Source organism: Brachyistius frenatus, unplaced genomic scaffold, assembly GCF_029030835.1.
Source record: "Brachyistius frenatus isolate BFR_SWC_R1_liver_20210118 unplaced genomic scaffold, ASM2903083v1 Contig_308, whole genome shotgun sequence".
NCBI lineage: Eukaryota > Metazoa > Chordata > Actinopteri > Embiotocidae > Brachyistius > Brachyistius frenatus.
The window spans coordinates 220,823-238,531 of NW_027210907.1; the positions used below are offsets into that span (position 1 = coordinate 220,823).

Here is a 17,709-nt window from a genome sequence, read left to right on the forward strand (position 1 = left end):
CTTTCTTATCTGTCTGTGGTCATTCCACAAATGCTTTTGTCCAGACAGCTCAGTTGCAGCAATATAAACAAATTCAGAGTGCTGCAACAGTATAGATAAGATCATCATCATCATAATGTAAAGAGGACGTATGACTTGGGCTAGAGAGGACATAACGCCCGGGCCACGCCACGCTCCTCGGTCATGAGGAAGTTATTCTGAAGAGATGAAAGACGAAGAGCGTGGTGCAACGGAAGCTGGTGTGTTTCAGATTAAAAAAAAAAAAAATCTAAAATACATCTTTTGAACTCTGGGATGAGAAAAAAAAAAAAAAAAAAAAATCTCCACAACTGACTCAGCAAATTTAATCCCGTAGAAATTCCTTATAAATGAGAGTATAAAGGTGCAGAGATGTCACATGGGCATATGCAGAGTGAGTCACAGACCCACAGCTCTTGTGCAAGAGACAGCTTATTAACTTTTCCATTCTGGAAATGGACATATGAATGACAACCTAGCACTGAATTTGCTTAGAAAAGGTATATAAAGTAAAACAAAAAAAAATAATAAGAAAAAGTAGTTATCTTAAAACCAGAATACATTTTTTTAGACCATTAAAGTGGTTTATATAAAAAAAAAAAAGAGTCAGAAGCTTCAAGAAAATGAACCCCTTTTGATCAAATATTCTTGAGAGGTGTCCTTGAATTTAATTAAATCTATGAGGTCAGGCCTACCTATCAAACTGATTGATTATTGTTCTATATTTAGCCGATGTTGTGACCACTTAATCATGAAACTTGAGACCCAGATTAGACTTTATTCATCTCGGATGGGTTCGGGATAACAACTGTCTAACATTTTTGTTGAATATCTTTAGCCGAGTTTGAATTGACCTTAGATTAAATCAGTAAAAACCTAATTTAACGTAAAAAAACGTGGCATGTTTTCGAGTTTGTCGTCTGCGGCTCCGAACTACTGGGCCTCGGTCATATGACAAGGACAGATGCCTTCTCACTGCCCTGCCACTCGTCTGTATGCGCGGCGGTTCATTAAAAATAAAATAGTTCCGCAGAAAAAAATGGCCTCTCAGACTCTAAATTTGCCCAAACACGTCTAACATTTCAAAGAGGGTCATTTTAATTCAAGTAAATACCGATTGTTAATGCGTTATTTACGTTAATATAGTCTGAACCGGAGAGGAGAGGGGGGGGGGGGGAGAAGTACGCCCTTACGGACTAGCCTCCGCTCCACGTCACGTTGTTATTGTATCCATCCGCCGCAGTCGCACTAGGAAAACAGCTGTGGAGAGCTAGCGCTAGTTAGCGTCGTTCGTGTTTGTGTGTCAAACGCTTCCTCCCGCAAAAAGAAAAAAAGAAAAAGAAAAAGACTGTATAACTCCGGAGTGACCGACTAGTTGTCAGTCATCTCTCTTTTTTTTCCTCCCCACGATGAAGTTCCAGTACAAAGAGGAGCATCCCTTCGAGAAAAGGCGGTCCGAAGGCGAGAAGATAAGGAAGAAGTACCCGGACAGGGTTCCGGTGAGCAGCTAACGCGGCTAGCGCCTTTTCACGGCGAGCTGCCGCTGGAAGCGACGAAGCTGAGTCGCTTGTGAGAACCTGGCGAGTCAAATCGAAGCGTCATCGATAAGTCGTATCAAACGCGCGTTTGTTTGTTTGTTTGTTTGTTTGTTTATTTTGTTGTGTTCCCGAACAGCGCGGCGCGGTTTAGCGAACAAGCGCCTAGAGGTTAACCGAGCTCGGCCTCACTGGGACGGGCCAATTATTGACAGCTTCCGCGCCTCGGTTATTTATATTTATATATATATATATATATAAAGCTTAAAAATAATAATAATAATAACGTGGACTCGGCACGAGGCCTCGCTGCTGGTGTTTAAACAGCTGTTATGGTCAGCTGGAGTGAAATACGTAGCACAGCTGGGTGTTGTTTTCAAGCCTGGATGTTGAAACACCTTCTTTCTTTTTTTTTTTTTTTTTTTTTTTTTAAATAGTTGTCAACAAATATTTGTTTACGTATCTTGGAGACCGTTTAAAGTCCCACAGCTGACCTGGAGAACACCGTCCGGGCTCAGATCTGTCGTGACTTTGTGCCTCATTTGTGTATAAAGTGTGATTTCTCAAACGATCATTAATTAATTTAGTTTAATTAATTAATTAATTAATTAATTGAGTTGTTTCTCGATTCGTCAAACACAAATTAAGACTATTAATTATAACAAGTGAAGATGGTATTTTACAGTCGCGATTAAACCACCTTGAGAAAAATCTAATTAATTAATAGGTCATTAAAAATAATTGCTGATTGATTTTCCGTCCATCAATCAATGGTTTCAGCTTGACGTGTTGGCAGGTAGTATTTTATTAGTTCTTTCTATTTATAGACTGAGATACTTTAAATAGTTTTAACCTACTGATCCTTTCAATCCCCGGCTAAACCCCGGGCACAATTGTTAACGTATACAAATACTAGTTTCTTTCTAATAGGGATGCAGCTAATAATTATTTTTTTTTATTATATATTAATCTGTACACACACACACAAAAAAATTCTGCATAAATTGGTGTTTAAAATGTACAAAAATGGTTTAAAATGTGTTTCCCATAGACAAAGAAGCTGCCCTGAAATGTATATTTAATATATTCAGTTTATTATCGTGGGGGATTAAAAGAAGCGGAAAATATTCACAATTAAGAAGCTGGAGTCATTTTAGTATTTTTTTTTAAATATGACTCAAAACAATCGATCGATCTAATTTTCTCTCCATCAACTAATCGTTGCAGTTCAACTTTTCAACGACGAAATTCTCTTTTGAGGTTTCACAAAACTGGAAATGAAACACTCGCATTTGCGCGGATATATTTCAACCCTCGCTTGACTGACATTTTGGTAAATTCTCACATCCCTTTTTCTGAAATAGGTTCTGAAACATACCAACACGCGCAGCCTTCGTTCAATGGAAGAAAAAAACAAAAAAAAAACGTGATATGTTAATTTGTTTAAAGACACACAGAAAACTTTCTTTCAGGTAATTGTGGAGAAAGCGCCCAAAGCCAGAATAGGAGATCTGGACAAGAAGAAATATCTGGTCCCCTCCGACCTGACAGGTAAACACGGCACTGTGTGAAAAGCCGCTTGACATTGAGAAACGTGAGTATGTTACGTGTGAAATTTGCTCTTTTTGTTGTTGTTTTTTTTTTTAAACCAGTGGGCCAGTTTTACTTCCTCATCCGGAAAAGAATCCACTTGCGAGCTGAGGACGCGCTCTTCTTCTTTGTAAACAACGTCATTCCACCCACCTCCGCCACCATGGGACTGTTGTACCAGGTAAGAGTCTCGCTCTGCTTCTCCCTCTCTGACTCAACCAGTATATTCTGTATTGTTTAATTGTAATTTACTTACATTAAAACTGAGCCTCTACTTACATTTTTAAATACGATAGCATTTAATGTGATTTTCTCTCTCTTGTTGTCTTTATTTTTTATTTTTTTAGGAGCATCATGAAGAGGACTTTTTCCTCTACATTGCCTACAGTGATGAGAGTGTGTACGGGAACAGCCAAAGGGAAATCTGATCCCCCCCCACCCCACCCCACCCTCCTCCACCTCCCCCAACCCAACCAACCCCACCCTCCTCCCCTCCCTCCACCCTCCAACCACTACCCACCTTTCTGAGACCTCCACCATCCATTCATTTAAATATTAAATCCAGCTCAGCAGCTTAGAGTTCCCAGAGTAAATATGTCAAATGCACTTTCACCGCCCCATTACATTACCCATCTCCCATCCATTTATGTCTTTATTATTCTGCAGTCTGAATTGTATTTGCCTCCCGCTTTTTTTCTTTCCAATAGCAACTTTGGTTCAATGGTCTTGTGGCCAGTTTATTTTTCTGGTGTCATGTGATGATACTTTACTGAAAGAAAAACAACAACACTGAGAAACAATAATTAAATAATATTTAGAACGAGGCCATAACTATAGTTACTCCAGAGTTAAGGGAAAACAAAAAAAGGCACGATATTTGATTTCACATCAGCTCTTATTGACAACGAACATGATTATTGGACGTCTAGTTTTGAGTTTAGGTTAGAAATAAATAGCTTTCACCGGGTACTTCAGTCCCTGGCAGAGTAAAGAAAAACTTGTTTTGCAGCACTTATTTTCCGAGAAAAAAAAGAAATCTAAAGTGGCTAGTGTGTTTTTTTTTTGTTTTAATTCACCAGCCAATAAAAGCCTGAATGAGAATTTAGCTCCCCCGCATCCGACCTTAGCACGGAGTTCAATAGGATTCAGACTAAACAATCATCCTCTGCTTTCAGTGGTAAGAATATTATGTTGACTGCTACTATAATTATTGTTGTTATTTTTGTTAATTTTGGATCGCTTACTTTTGAAAGGTATTGTAAAGCCGAGTGCAATTTTTGTTGTTTTTCTTTTCTTTTTCTTTTTTAAGTTTGTCTCCTTTTTTAAAGAACAACAACAACAACAATTTGAACTCTGTATACAGCTGCATTACTGGCTCTTTCTCTCCACTCATGACCATACATGATAAAACGTGATGAAAAGCTATCGGCGTTTCTTGTCTTTCTTCAATCTTACGGGATTACAAATGCCTCTTTTGGGTTTTTTTTCTGTTTTTGTTTTGTTTTTTCTTCCTTTTGAGCAGTTCATCTTCATTGTTTGCCTTCTCGGAGGGCGTTACAATCTGCACAACATACAAAAACCCTGAACTAGTTCAGCCAGCCGATCTATGTTTTGTTCCTTTATTTGCAGGGGGCTGCTTTCTCTTTATCAGCTACCGTGGCTGCGCAAATAAAATGTGCCGAGTCATGCTCGTACGCTTATATATATATTTTTTTTTTATGTTGCTGGTTTGATGCAACATAAAATCTCCTTTTATTTTCCCATCAACTTATTTCAAGCATTACAAAAAAAAAAAAAAAGCAGCTCGGTGGAAAAGGGAGCAACAATTGAATTAAAGAATTAAAATACTGTTTTTAATATAAAATTGCAACTGATATTTTTTTTTTTATCAAGATCTAGTTGATATGAATGTGCAAGAGACAACAAAGATTTTGTAGGAAGTAATTATCAAAAGTTTTTTGTTTGTTTGTTTGTTTTTTTGACGAGGAAATCGGAGCTCTGTCACGTCACGCGGAGAAACTACAAATCCCAGAATTCAATTCGGAGGGAAAAGTCGGGCGTCGGCCTTTTAAACCGGAAGTGCAACAGAAAACATTTCCGTCTGTTTATATTTTGATGAGAAGTTTTTTTGGGGGTGTTATTTTTTCTGCGGCCTCGTTGAACTGCTCCGGAAACAGCTACGTCGCCTCAATTTTGAAAACCTTCTTGTTAAACGACTCCTCAAGCACTAAAAGTAAGTTTCTGTGGATTTTTTTTTATACTTAAAGTAACAACCGATGACATAAAATTGCGTAACGTCGTTTAGCAGCTTAGCTGTCACGAGCTAACGTTTACTCGGGTATATATATATATATATATATATATATATATTTTTTACTACTGCTGCACATATTTAAGCTCCACAAATCTTCAACTTAAATACTATACTCACACTTTTATTTATTATGACGGAAACAGACACTACAGCGAACAACGCTGACTTAGCTCGTTAGCAGCTAACGTAGCGAGGCCTCGGGCCGCCTCAACTATGAAACTCGCTGATTTGAACACACACGTAGATTTATTATTATTATTATTATTTTAAATGTGCTTAAGATTACCCCTCCCTCCCTTCCTCCCCTCCCTGCAACCTTGTAACCGGTCCACCCACACCAGCTGGCCCCTCCGCTGCCCGTCACCATGCCCGCCCTGCTGGAGAGACCCAAGCTGTCCAACGCGATGGCCAGAGCCCTCCACAAGCACATCATGAGGGAGAGGGAGCGCAAGAGACAAGGTGCCCGTCTTTATGTTTCTACATTTTGACTGTTGCTTTATTTATTTATTCCCCCCCCTCAAAGCTGTGTCAAAACCTCATGGTTTCCTGTTTTTCTTCTGGCTGAATGCATCGTGTTTCAGAGGAGGAAGAGGTGGACAAAATGATGGAGCAGAAGATGAAGGAGGAGGAAGAGAGAAAGAGGACGAAGGAAATAGAGGAGAGGATGTCGTTGGAGGAAACCAAAGAGCAGGTCGGTAAAGCGATGAAAAAGCGATTAAAAAAAATTAAAAAATACACGGCGACGTGTTTTCTGAACGCTTTCCCGACCTTAATGTCGACATCAGGTCATGAAGATGGGAGAAAAACTTCAGGGACTTCAAGAAGAGAAACATCAGCTCTTTTTGCAGCTCAAGAAAGTTCTCCACGAAGAGGAAAAGCGACGCAGAAAGGAGCAGAGGTAACGTTTCTATTTATATACCTCCATTTTTTTTTTATTGTGCTGGTCGTTGCGTTCATGCGCCTCTCCTGCCGTCTTCAGCGATATCACAACGTTGACATCAGCCAGCTACCAGGCCAGTCTGCCCATGCACACAGGACAGCACCTCCTCAGTATTCAAGGTGAGATACCTCATCTGGTTCTTGTGAAATATCCTGTTGACGCTGGTAGTTGTGGTCATTTTTTTTTTTTTTAATTTTTTCTTCTGCTTTCTTATCTCAGGAAATCCAGTCGGCCACAGTCGACCGGGTCAGCTGCTCCAAGAACGCAGCAAACAGCTGTTCCCAGCCGCCGTGCTCCCTGTAAGTAAAAGGGGTGTTTCACTCTGAGAATTAATGTGTTTTCATAAAACATCTTCTTTTTTCTTTTTCTCCACAGATACTTCTTTGTAGCTCACATGTTTGAGTTTGAGACTTTTTTTTTTTTTTTTTTTTTTTACAATTTTGCCGATAGTCCTCGTCTTACACTTTTTAAACCATGAGCATTAGCAGAAGCTGATTGTAGACACCGGTACTGTGTATTACAGTGTTGACGCCTCCACCTCGTCCTCTCTCAGGCGCGTCACTATCAGACAGCCGGGTTCAGCTCAGGCTCCGCAGAGCATGGACAGTTCAGCGGAAGCCAGGGGGTCCATGAGACCTACGGGGTGTCTCAGGCCCAGCATCCCTCCACCTATGCCGCTGGACCTTCTGTGCCTGTCAGTTTCGCAAGCAGCTCTCAGATCAGAGGTAACGGATGTGTGCGTGCGTGTGCGTGTGCGTGTGCGTGTGCGCAGATCTCGAGTGTTTAGAACATTTGTTTTCGTTAAAAGTCGGACGGGCGAAGTTCTCATTGTGAACACGTCAGGTGGAGGTTTGAAAAGTGTCAGAAACCCGGCGATTGATCGTCACAGTGGGATGCAGTGATTGCATTGAGCTTCTTTCTTCCTTTTCCTTTTTCTTTTTTTTTTTCTTTTTTTTTCACACATCAAGGTGCGTCTGCATTTCAAGCAATGCAGTACCTGCCTCACCAGCAGGCTGGGTACCCCGTCCACAGTCACTTCACCTCCCAGCCAGGTGAGTTACATTGCTGTCATTGTCTTCATGCCCAGAGCTGTTTTCAGTCTTTTTACATATTAAGTTCTTCTGCCACAGACTCTCTAGCAATTATTGATAATCGTCATCCGCAGCCAAAATACATCTTAGAGTAAGTGTTAAGTAGCACAAATGGAGACTTTCCAGTTGCTGCACGTTATTGTCTGATTTTATGTAATTACCGGCATGTTGTGTGTGTCCTGCAGGATACATCCCTGGAGCAGGAATCCCGCTGCAGAAGCAGCTGGAACATGCCAACCAGCAGTCCGGCTTTACTGACGCCGTAAGAAAACTTCACTGTCAGATGCTCCCATGTTGTCATGGTTAAACCTGGAAAACAGAATATCAAGAACACGGATATACATCACACAGCTTTATCTATTGTTGATGATTTTGATTTCTGACTTTTAACTATGACAGAAACTAATTGTTTCCCAAATCAAGCGTTTTCCAACACGTCACTGTTTAAATCGTCGAAGCAGCTCGACCTGCCTCCGTCCTACTTCCAACAATCGCTTCTTTTATCTGATCTCGGTTTTTTTTTGGTTCCGTGTCCCGTTGATGTTCTCTCAGGGAGCTCTGAGGCCGATGCACCCCCCCGCCATGCATCCCTCTGCTCCAGGCCTGCTGCCCACGCCATCAATGGCAGTCCAGATCCCCACTGCAAAGGTGAACGCCCAAAGCAAACACGCACAAACAGCTGTTTCCATTATCCCTGTCATTGATCTCCATCATTTCCTCCATGATTTGGAGCCGTCTAACTCCACTAAGCCGTCATTCAAAGTGGAAGAAAGAGTGGCGGTGTGTTTCTTCACTGAGCCTGTGACTCGTCTTTAGATTGTCATACGGCAGCATAACGTTTCCTCTGGCGCCGCCCGGAGGCTAATTGTTTTAATACATTTGTCCCACTGAGGACAGACTGTAAAAGTTGCACGTTGCACAGCGGTTTTATTTTGTGATGTAAAGACCTCTACAACCCGACAGGGCTGCGATCGTGGCTGCCGACCGTCGAGCTGAATAACAACCGAGTCGCTGTTTTCCTATTTAGGAAGTTATGACGCCGCGCTGACCTTCCAAAGTGCGTCCAATCAGATTAGAGCTGAATGAAGAAGTTTAGAGATGGACTGGAACTGAATAATATGTTCATCTATTTCTTAAATAGTGTATTCTGGCGTGTCGTCATGTGATAACGTGCGTGAGGTTCAACCGGAGAATTTATTCTTCCAATGCTCTTAACGTTACTATTTCTATGCTGCAGCCGCGTGTTCATAATGTACTCTTCATTTCCTGGAAGAAAAAAAAACAAAACCCCACTGACTGTCGTCTTTTTGTTCTATCTCTCCACCATCAGGCCACGTTTCAGAGCTCTCCCCAGGGCGCTCCTCGTCACAGCTTCCTCCCCCACAGCCAGAGTGGGCAGAGGTTCTACCACCACAGCAAGTAGCTCGCAGCCACGTTTAAAAAAACAAAACAACAAAAAAAGTCACTGTCGCTGAGGTTTCACTGCTTCGCTCAACATTCTTGGACATCCTGATGGACGACTTTAAAAAAAGAAAAAAAAAAAGTGTTTTAATTCCTTGTATAGTATCTTTTCTCGAGCTTTGGTTCGACTTTGTTCATAAGTTCATAAGCAGTCCTCTTTATGGAAACCTACCTTTTGATTTTTTTTTTTTTTTACAAGACTTCAAATCATATTAATTTGTAAAAGAGCTTTTTGTTCTGCCAACACTGTGAAGCCATTATGGAGGTGCTTATGTGCACAAAATTAGTATCTTCACCCACCTCAACATCGGCGGTGGCTCGAGTGTCTCTGCAGGGACTTTGTTCACTAAAAAGTACCGAAAAACCCTTCAGGAACATTTAGTGGGTTGATTGAAGAGTACGTGGATTAAATCACTGATTCTGGTCACACACATTGATGAACGCTGGTTCTGATTCTAGTTCAATGTGTTGCTGATTTCTAGTTAATTACATTAGACCCATTAGGGTTGGTTAACACAAATAAGTGAAGATGACTAAAGCGGATGGAGGATTTCCGGTGTTTTCTGTCGTCCTCTGCAGCTGAAATCAAGTTTAGGTCTGGTCTCATTTTAAGCGTTTGATTAAGTGTTGCTCAATAAACAATAAGCCACATCCAACAGTTTGTGTCATCTTTATTTCTTTCGGCCATTGAGACATTCTGCTCGGTTCGAAGTGTCTGTATTAACACAAAGTTAAAGATGCCAAACTGCCACAGCCCGTCTTGCCTCCCGAATCGCTGCTCAAACTACGGGAGTTTCACCAAATAGTTCCCCCCCCCGGTCTTTTTCTCTAAGCAGCTCCGTACGAGGGATTTAAAAATGAACCACTGAAGTTGAGTTGTAGTTTTTTTTTGTAAAAAATGAGAATTTGGACGTTCTTTAGCAGTTTATTTTAGTTTCTCTGTCACAGCTTTCAACAAACAGAAACTGAACCTCGGTGTGCCGTGTTGGTGAACTGGACAAGTTTCAGGCGATAAAACAAAACAGCAGAAAGGGGGAGGGGCTTGTTCAGATCAACCGCACCAAAAGAGTAGCACCATACAGAGATACAAAAATCGTGTCATGTCTTTCATCCCGTATGGCACACGCTGAACAAGCCTCGACAGGACAGTGCAGAGTTGAAGCCCTTGGAAAAAAAATCGGGAACATATTATTAAAAAAAAACAACAACAACAACAAGCAGTTGTGACTTTATCAAAGGTTTTCCCCTGAAGGTAGGCAGCTACAGAATATTTGGCAGATCTAGCCGATCCTCAGCGAGACCTTCCACCACACGTCTTTCGCATCCGTACGCCCGCACTCACGTGTGGCTTTATCGTAAATGTACGTAGAGGATGTTTTGGGGTTTTTTTTTGTACCGTTTTTACATTTCCAATTATTGATGATTAAAGTTCTCTAATCGAGCCCCGAGGAGGGTCGGACAACAGAGAGAGGGAGAGAAAAGTATGAAAAACAAAGAGAAAGGGGAAAAAAACAAAAAAAAGAGGAGAGAAGAGCATTGAGGAGGCAATATCTCCTCCTTTTCCTCAGGTCCGGTGCATCTCCATTGCCCCTGAAACAGAGTTACAAGGGGAGGGAGGAATGAGGAGAAAGAGGAAGGAAAAGGTCAGGAACGACAGGAAGAAGATGCTCAAAAAACCCACCAGATAAATATACTTTAATGAGCGTTTCAACTCGCCTCTGCAGAGGAAACATTGCAGCTTTAAAACATGTCTTTTTTTGTTTTGTTTTTGTGTGGACACTTTGTTCCACGGTTTGCAGGTAAAGTGCAGGAAAGAAAAAGCGCATAGCACAGTTTGACAGTTTACAACGATCGCTGCAGGCGGTTTCTTAGAAACACGAGAGGGCTGGAAAAATGAAGCGCAAACCCGCAGAGAAAAGACGGCAGCGCTCCAAAAATACAACATGAACCACGAGCTCTCATTTATACTCCACAGTGCGACATCGAAATATGATACACGCGCCCCATAACGGCGTGAACACGAAACGAAATGGGGACGTTAAGGGGCAGGCAAATCCACAGTGGCACCGTCGCTTCATACAATCTCTTTCATTTTGAAATATCAACGTTGCATTTCAATTTTGACGTCTTAAAATTTCAGCTTACGCGTCCCAAGTTCAAACTTTTCTCTCCACTCGTGAACGATATCTGTTTATGACATCACACACACACACACACACACACACACACACACACACACACACACACACACACACACTCCTCTTCAGGCAGGCTTGGTGCAGGTGGGGGGGGGGGGTGGTGAGAGATCAGCTGCGTCTCTGTATTTACCTGCAGTGGTTTATTTACCCAAAGCTTTGATGCCAATCGCAGCTTCTTCATCCATCGCATTTAAAACGGTGACCTGAAGAGAAAAAAAAAACCAGGTGGTTTATGTACGTCACACGAAAAAAAGATTTAGACTCTCAAACTACCAACGAGACGAGTTTTCTATGTATAAAATGATTTTTTTTTTTTTTCGTATTAACTGTAATCATGTAAAAGTTACAGGGTAAAAGAAAAAAAAAGTAACTGCGGCTCTCCGCCCCGGTCTCCAGACGGAGAAGGACGGACACGTCCCCCCCGTCCCCTCCCCGTCCCCTCCCCGTCCTCACCAGGATCTCCTCTCCGGCTTCGTTCTTGCTCTCTATCTCTTTCCCCAGGTCTCCGTCGGGGATCTTCAGGTCCTCTCTCACCTCTCCGCTGTCCTGGAGCAAGGAGAGGTAGCCCTCTTGGATCCCGATCAGCTGGGAGGAAACAGGCAGAGAAGAGCCAGCAGATACTCAGAATTACAAGAAACGACCGCGTGATATTTCATTTCCGTATATTCACACTAAACTACCTGCTCGTTTTCTCGCAGGTGCTTCATACTTCAATCTTTGTCAACGTGACGTAAATCCATTTTTTTATGCTCTTCGTTTGAATGACGCAGATCGTTGAAGCTCTTATTGCTCGTTCAGCCCCAAACTATTTCCGTTATTATACTTTAGAGATTCGATGCTGTGACCTGTGTGGACTGAAGTGGGGGGGGCCGAGGGGGGGGGACGCTTTTTAAATGTGAATGACTGCAGACATGAACTTCCTCACATCAGTTATATGGGAGCATTGGGACTTTATGGGTTCAGCTCTGGAGGAAATCCTGCATCGTTTGCTGGTGGGTTTAGTTTAGGCCACCTGGGGTTCAACGGAAAGGAGCTCGTTTTGTACTCAAATGTTTGTTTAACTTCAGCTGTGAGAAAGAGACATCAGCTCCATGTTGGGCTTGTTGATGCCTTTGGCTGGGCACTGTGCATCCATGAGTTTAGGGAGGAGGGGAGGGGGGGGGCTAAGCTTTTGAAAGAGCACTGAAGTGAAGGGTGTGTTTGTTCAGCTGAGTTTTAAATATCAACAATGTTTCTCACTGAATTTCAGATTTCACCTTTAACTTATAATCACGCTGTTTTTAGGGATATCATTTTTTTTTTAGCATCTTAAAACACGAGCGAGGACAGCGACAGTGAGCAACGGGTTTTTTTTTTCCAGCATTTTTAGTTGTGATTAAAAACATTAAAAAAAAAAAACTAAAAAAAAAAAAACGAGTGTTGGGAATTTGGAGCCATCCGTGGGGGCTTCAATAAAACACCATCCGTGGGTGCTTCAATAAAACACCATCCGTGGGGGCTTCAATAAAACACCATCCGTGGGGGCTTCAATAAAACACCATCCGTGGGGGCTTCAATAAAACACCATCCGTGGGGGCTTCTGCAAATGAATGCAGTGAAATAGAGACAACACACCCCCACCTCCTCCACTGTCAATTTCTCTGTCAGCAGCTCTCTCATTCAGAGATGATGGTGTCGTCTCTAACGAGCAGAAAAACACAAAACTGTCCCGCTGCATGTTCTCATGCAACCTGACAAGGAGCCGGATCAGCGAAACACTTTCATTTCGTCCCGAGTCTTTGTTTTGGACTTCGGGCTTGAAAAAGTAACTGCGCCTTTTATTTGGCTAAATATTCGGAGTATCGGTGCGGAGCTCCTCCGTCTCACCTGGTAATCCATCCTCTTGATGTTGGGGACGTCCATGTTGTGGGTGGAGGGACAAATATCTTCATACTTCTTGCCAGAGAAGATGTCGATCCCGACCAGGTGAACCTGCGCGAACACAAAAAAACACACACGAGGAAGAAAAGTTCAGAGATTTAAAAAAAAGCAAACACGACTACGGATAAAAGTACTGGAGCTAAATAACATGAATGACTGTAACCTTGTGTCTGTTCCAGAGAACGGATGGAGAGTGCAGCGATGACTCACCCTCCGTCTGTGTTCCCTCTCACGTGAGGCCGGAGTGAACGTTTTTATTTCAAAAAAACATTTTAATTATAAATTTACCTTCCCTTCGTCAGCTTGAAAAAGTTTTGCGTCACAACAACCTGGACACTCAGCACCTCTTGTTGTCGGTGACCTACTGACCTTGGCGTGGCCGTGCTTGCCGGTCTTGGAAGTGGACATCTCGACGATCTTGCAGGGTCGCCCTTTCAGCACCACGAACCCGTTTTTGCGCAGGGCCGAGCACTGCATGGGGTAGGTGGCGGACGCCCCGGCGTCACCGGTCTGGAAGTCCAGCTCTGCATCTGCCATGCCTGCTGCGGAGGCCGAGACAACAGGACGCGCGGGTTCATATCTCCAGATGTGTTTATTTCATGTTCAACCATGAGCGATGCTTGGATTTCACCCCCCCCCCCCCTCTGTCTCTCCCCCATTTTGCTGCTTCATTACCTACTTTCTTGTTTCCGACTGCTGTCATTGATATATTCACCCACGGTGACACTCATGATCAGGATAACGTTTTTTTTGTTTAGTTGTTTTTCCCTCCACACAACGTCACCGTAACATGAGCCTCGGTTTGGACTTTTCAGGTGTGAAAACACACTTAATGACGTCAGCACCAGTTCTACGTTAACTTTACGGCTTCGTCCGCTGACCAGTGTTCGCTGGGCCCGGGTGAACTTGACGACCTGTCGGGTCAGATCCTGCTCTATTGTACGGATCTATACTTGGTGTTCCTTTCACGGATACTAAGTTTGGATCTAAGTTGGTCCACGAGGACAGACAAGCAGCCAAAGCTGCCTGCGGATTGTCACTATCTCAGCAGAACAAGATGGAAATGTGAGAGTTGGCTGGTGGTACCGACTATTACTTATGGAGGGGGGGGGGGGGCAATTCAATTCGGTGCTGATGACCACAGAGAGCAAAAAACCAGACTGTGCTAGATAAACCAACAGACGCGTGGCACCTTTTCAACGGAGTCCAGGTCTACTGTAAAAAATAATAATCAGTATTTGTGGGAAACTATAAGTCACGACCAAACTGTTTTGCCAGAGTCCAGTGTAACTGACAGTTAACTACTAAGTTAGCCACCAACTCGCCACAGCCTGAGAAATAAACACACTTTTTTTGTTTTATACCTATAACTCTAAATTGTGGGCTCGACTCCTCAATTAGGATGACCTGTCACCTGGTTACAGCTGGGGGGGGGGGGGGCGCTAATCCGCACTAATAACTTCATATAATCTAATTTAAAGCGAGCGTGACCTATTGACAGCCCCCAATGTTGCAGAACTGATGATGAATAATTGAGAGAAGTATTGCGGTAAGTCACGCCCGGGCTGGAGGGTGTGGAGGGGTGTGGAGGGAGGGGGGGGTGCTTTGGGTTTAAACTATGTCCGCAGTGTTGAGAGGACGCGTCCGCCTTGGTGACTGCGGCCTAGTGCGCGCAGAGAGGGGACGTCTGACGGTTCGGTGTCCCCGTGTCCATGCGCACTGACTTGCACTCGGGCCGAGGCCCTCTTGCTTCAAGAAAGTCAAGCTTTACGAGGCAGAATTAGGACATTTAATGAACTTAAGAAAACAACTCTGTGACGGTGCCGCGTAAAGTACGCCGGTAGCGCGCCCACGGACGCGGGGAGCGATTGAATGTCGGCCCGCTCCGACAGTAATGACTAAGCGAATACCCGCGATGGCTACGGCGCGCAATGAGGAGACAATGTTGATGAATCAAGTTGCGCGAAAGTCCTTTTAATTGGAGAAAAAGGACATTGCAGCCACGTCCGGCCAGCACGAGGACACTTAAAAACAATGATGAAGGCGAACGAGACTCTGGGTATTTTATTGGTTGTTTTTTTTTTCCCATTTTGAACTAACTCCCCTCGTGATAAGTTGAAGGATGTAGAAGTCCGTGGATGTGGAGGTCCGTGGACGTGGAGGTCCGTGGATGTGGAGGTCCGTGGTGGGCGTTTAAAGGGAATATGTCACAATACAGCTTCAGCCCAGACATGTGCAGAGGATAAGTCACCTGCTGGGGCGCAAACACGCCCCGTGTCTTGGATGTTTTGAAAAGGAAACTTACCCTGGTGATAAAGGGTCTCCTTCTCTTGCGTTACTTATCAGCCTTTCTCCCTTTAATTCCTCTTCTTTTAGCCTCTCCGTGCAAACGTGGGGGTCGTCTGGCCGGGGTCTGTTTCCTCCTCGGTTGGAGATGTCGCGTCCCCCTTTTTGTTGTTGTTGTTGTTGTTGTTGTTGTTTCTTCTTCTTCTTCTTCTTCCTCCACGCTACCAGCTGCGTCTTTTATCCCTCCTCTTTCATCCCAGTCGCCTCTCCTCCTGTCCCCGCGGTGTCAAAATCCAGAGTGCGGTTTACACCTCGTACACAAAACAAGGTGAAAGTCAGCCGCCGATCCGAGCCCTGAACCCCGCTGTGTCATGCACCGTCCGCACCCTCCACCTCCTGCGTCTCTCCCTCATCCAGCAGCTCCTCGCCGCCGGTCAGGACGTGAAAACGATCCGAACTACCGACTTCCCATCGGAGCTGCCACAATAAAATCCTCATCTATTTAAGACCATATTAAAATGTTATTATCATTATTATTATTATTATTATTATTATTATTATTATAAATGCAGCTTTCCTGGGATGGGGAAAAAAATTGTTTGACTACGAAAAGAAAAAGAAAAATGTTTCAGGGACTTTCAACAGGAGTTTCCGCGGTTGTCATGAAGCAATAAACATATACATGGGCCACATAAACAGTTGATAAGAATCGATTATGAAATAATTGTGACCGAGATTAGTTTGAGTGGGAAATTTTCTCTTTTCTCTTGTGGATAAATTATCTAATATTACATGTAAAAAATTTTAAAAAAAACAACAACCCAATCTTAATGTGTGCTTGGCATTTCTGTTCAGCAGTTTACTGGCTGATACAGAATATATAGGCTGTATGGTACTCTCCAGAGGTGATATAACATAATACATTTTGTAAAGGATGACCTCCCTTTGCAGGAACACAATTTGTTTTCTCCATTATTATTTATTTTTTTAACTGCTAAAAATCCGTTGTAAAATATGACCGTGTTAAATGTGTGCTTGCAACTATTTCCTTTCTTCTTTCTGACACGACAAACTCTTTTATATTGAAAGTGAAGTTGGCAACTTTTCCGGTCTTCTCGTGACTAACTTCACGTGGCTTGATGCCGCTCTCATCCATAATGCCCACCATACAAACCTCGGCGATTCGGTGGAGCCTGCGCATGCGTAACTTCTCATTTCAGCGCAGCATGGACCACTCAGGTCTTCTTTTATTTACTTCGCTGGACAATAGACAATACGACCCTGATCTAATCAAGCAATTTACAACTATTTTCACCGGGTTTTTTTTATTTATTTTTTTATAAAACAATATTTACCATTGCGGAAAAAAAAATTCCTAAACATATTTAAATTTCACACATTATCATTAAACATAACTGCTGATTTTCTGCCAAATTTCCAGTCCCTGCGTTATTAAAAACTCTCTTCATTCACAGTGTCAGTGCTGCCATCCTGTCAACGTACTTCTCTGCTTTCTGTGATCTCCTCTGTTACTAATAATTACTTCTAATTAGAGTCTTTTTTTTTTTTTTTTTCTGTCCAGAGACCAGTGGCCTCTGTGGTTTCGTTGAGCTTGGCACTTCTTTGAGCTGCAAGGTTAAATTTAGTGCTGTGAAACTGGAGTCCTGTGACCTACTGAAGGCTGCACACAAAGGCATAGTTGACCCCCAAAAAAGAACATTAAGTTATTGCTGTCAGATGAAACCTTATTAAAAGTTCTCAGGGCCCACACATGACCCACGGTGAGCCGTAGCCATCGCATCAACCATCTTCAAAAGTTAAAGGGGCTGTTTATTTACCGGTCGAAATAATCACAAACGTCTCGAGACAGCTTATCCAGTCAGTCGAATGCAGTGTGGAAGTTCACTTTAGGAGGAACTTCCTTCAAAGCACAAAAGCAGAAAGTTGGGCTGAGGCTTTTTGATCAATAGAGTTATAACTCACCTGTCTTAACACTGTATAAATTACTTTGGAAAATATTCTTTAAAAAAAAAAAAAAATTGGTCTTTCCAGGTTAGCCCATCATACAAAATTCTGAAATAAAAAAATATTCCTATTCAGTGATTTTTAATTGGAAAAAAATAACATGACTAAATTCAGCCTATCATGTTCGATGAAGTCACTTTGTCTCCCCCTACTGGCTGAAAACAGCCATCGTCTATAACAAAGCCATTCAACAGGTTGAGGCAAAATTACTTTGTCATGTCTGAAAAGGCTGATGCAGCTAAAAGAACTGGCATCTGTGTGCCAAAAACTTACTGTATTTTTTTACAGAGAAATAACAAATTAGTATGAACAGGTCAACATTATTTAATTA

The 17,709-nt window shown here is 42.7% G+C and overlaps 3 protein-coding genes across 6 annotated transcripts; 2 read left to right on the forward strand and 1 right to left on the reverse strand.

The window, feature by feature from the left end:
* The first annotated feature begins 1,251 nt into the window (after nt 1-1,251).
* Nucleotides 1,252-4,568, forward strand: LOC138635428 (gamma-aminobutyric acid receptor-associated protein). The gene is made up of 4 exons (XM_069722890.1): nt 1,252-1,517; nt 3,026-3,104; nt 3,206-3,324; nt 3,491-4,568. Exons 1-4 carry the CDS (start codon nt 1,428-1,430, stop codon nt 3,569-3,571), a joined length of 369 nt encoding a protein of 122 aa, XP_069578991.1. The 5' UTR covers nt 1,252-1,427; the 3' UTR covers nt 3,572-4,568.
* A 668-nt stretch (nt 4,569-5,236) lies between these two features.
* Nucleotides 5,237-9,137, forward strand: gps2 (G protein pathway suppressor 2). Of its 2 annotated transcripts, none has more exons than XM_069722914.1 (11): nt 5,237-5,376; nt 5,799-5,916; nt 6,039-6,148; nt 6,243-6,355; nt 6,437-6,516; nt 6,617-6,696; nt 6,951-7,122; nt 7,366-7,449; nt 7,674-7,750; nt 8,041-8,136; nt 8,819-9,137. In XM_069722914.1, exons 2-11 carry the CDS (start codon nt 5,823-5,825, stop codon nt 8,909-8,911), a joined length of 999 nt encoding a protein of 332 aa, XP_069579015.1. In that variant the 5' UTR covers nt 5,237-5,376; nt 5,799-5,822; the 3' UTR covers nt 8,912-9,137. The 2 variants fall into 2 exon arrangements, with proteins under 2 accessions (XP_069579015.1, XP_069579016.1); XM_069722915.1 differs by lacking the exon at nt 8,819-9,137 and adding an exon at nt 7,528-7,579 and having other exon boundaries at nt 8,041-8,132.
* A 453-nt stretch (nt 9,138-9,590) lies between these two features.
* Nucleotides 9,591-15,779, reverse strand: LOC138635448 (eukaryotic translation initiation factor 5A-1). Of its 3 annotated transcripts, none has more exons than XM_069722918.1 (6): nt 15,373-15,779; nt 13,437-13,606; nt 13,014-13,118; nt 11,601-11,732; nt 11,278-11,350; nt 9,591-10,539 (listed from the first exon to the last, which is right to left on the reverse strand). In XM_069722918.1, the coding sequence occupies exons 2-5, from the start codon at nt 13,602-13,604 to the stop codon at nt 11,288-11,290; spliced, it is 468 nt and encodes a 155-aa protein (XP_069579019.1). In that variant the 5' UTR covers nt 13,605-13,606; nt 15,373-15,779; the 3' UTR covers nt 9,591-10,539; nt 11,278-11,287. The 3 variants fall into 3 exon arrangements, with proteins under 3 accessions (XP_069579019.1, XP_069579018.1, XP_069579017.1); XM_069722917.1 differs by having other exon boundaries at nt 9,592-10,113; nt 13,437-13,609; nt 15,373-15,778; XM_069722916.1 differs by having other exon boundaries at nt 9,592-10,539; nt 13,437-13,609; nt 15,373-15,778.
* Between the last annotated feature and the right edge of the window lie 1,930 nt (nt 15,780-17,709).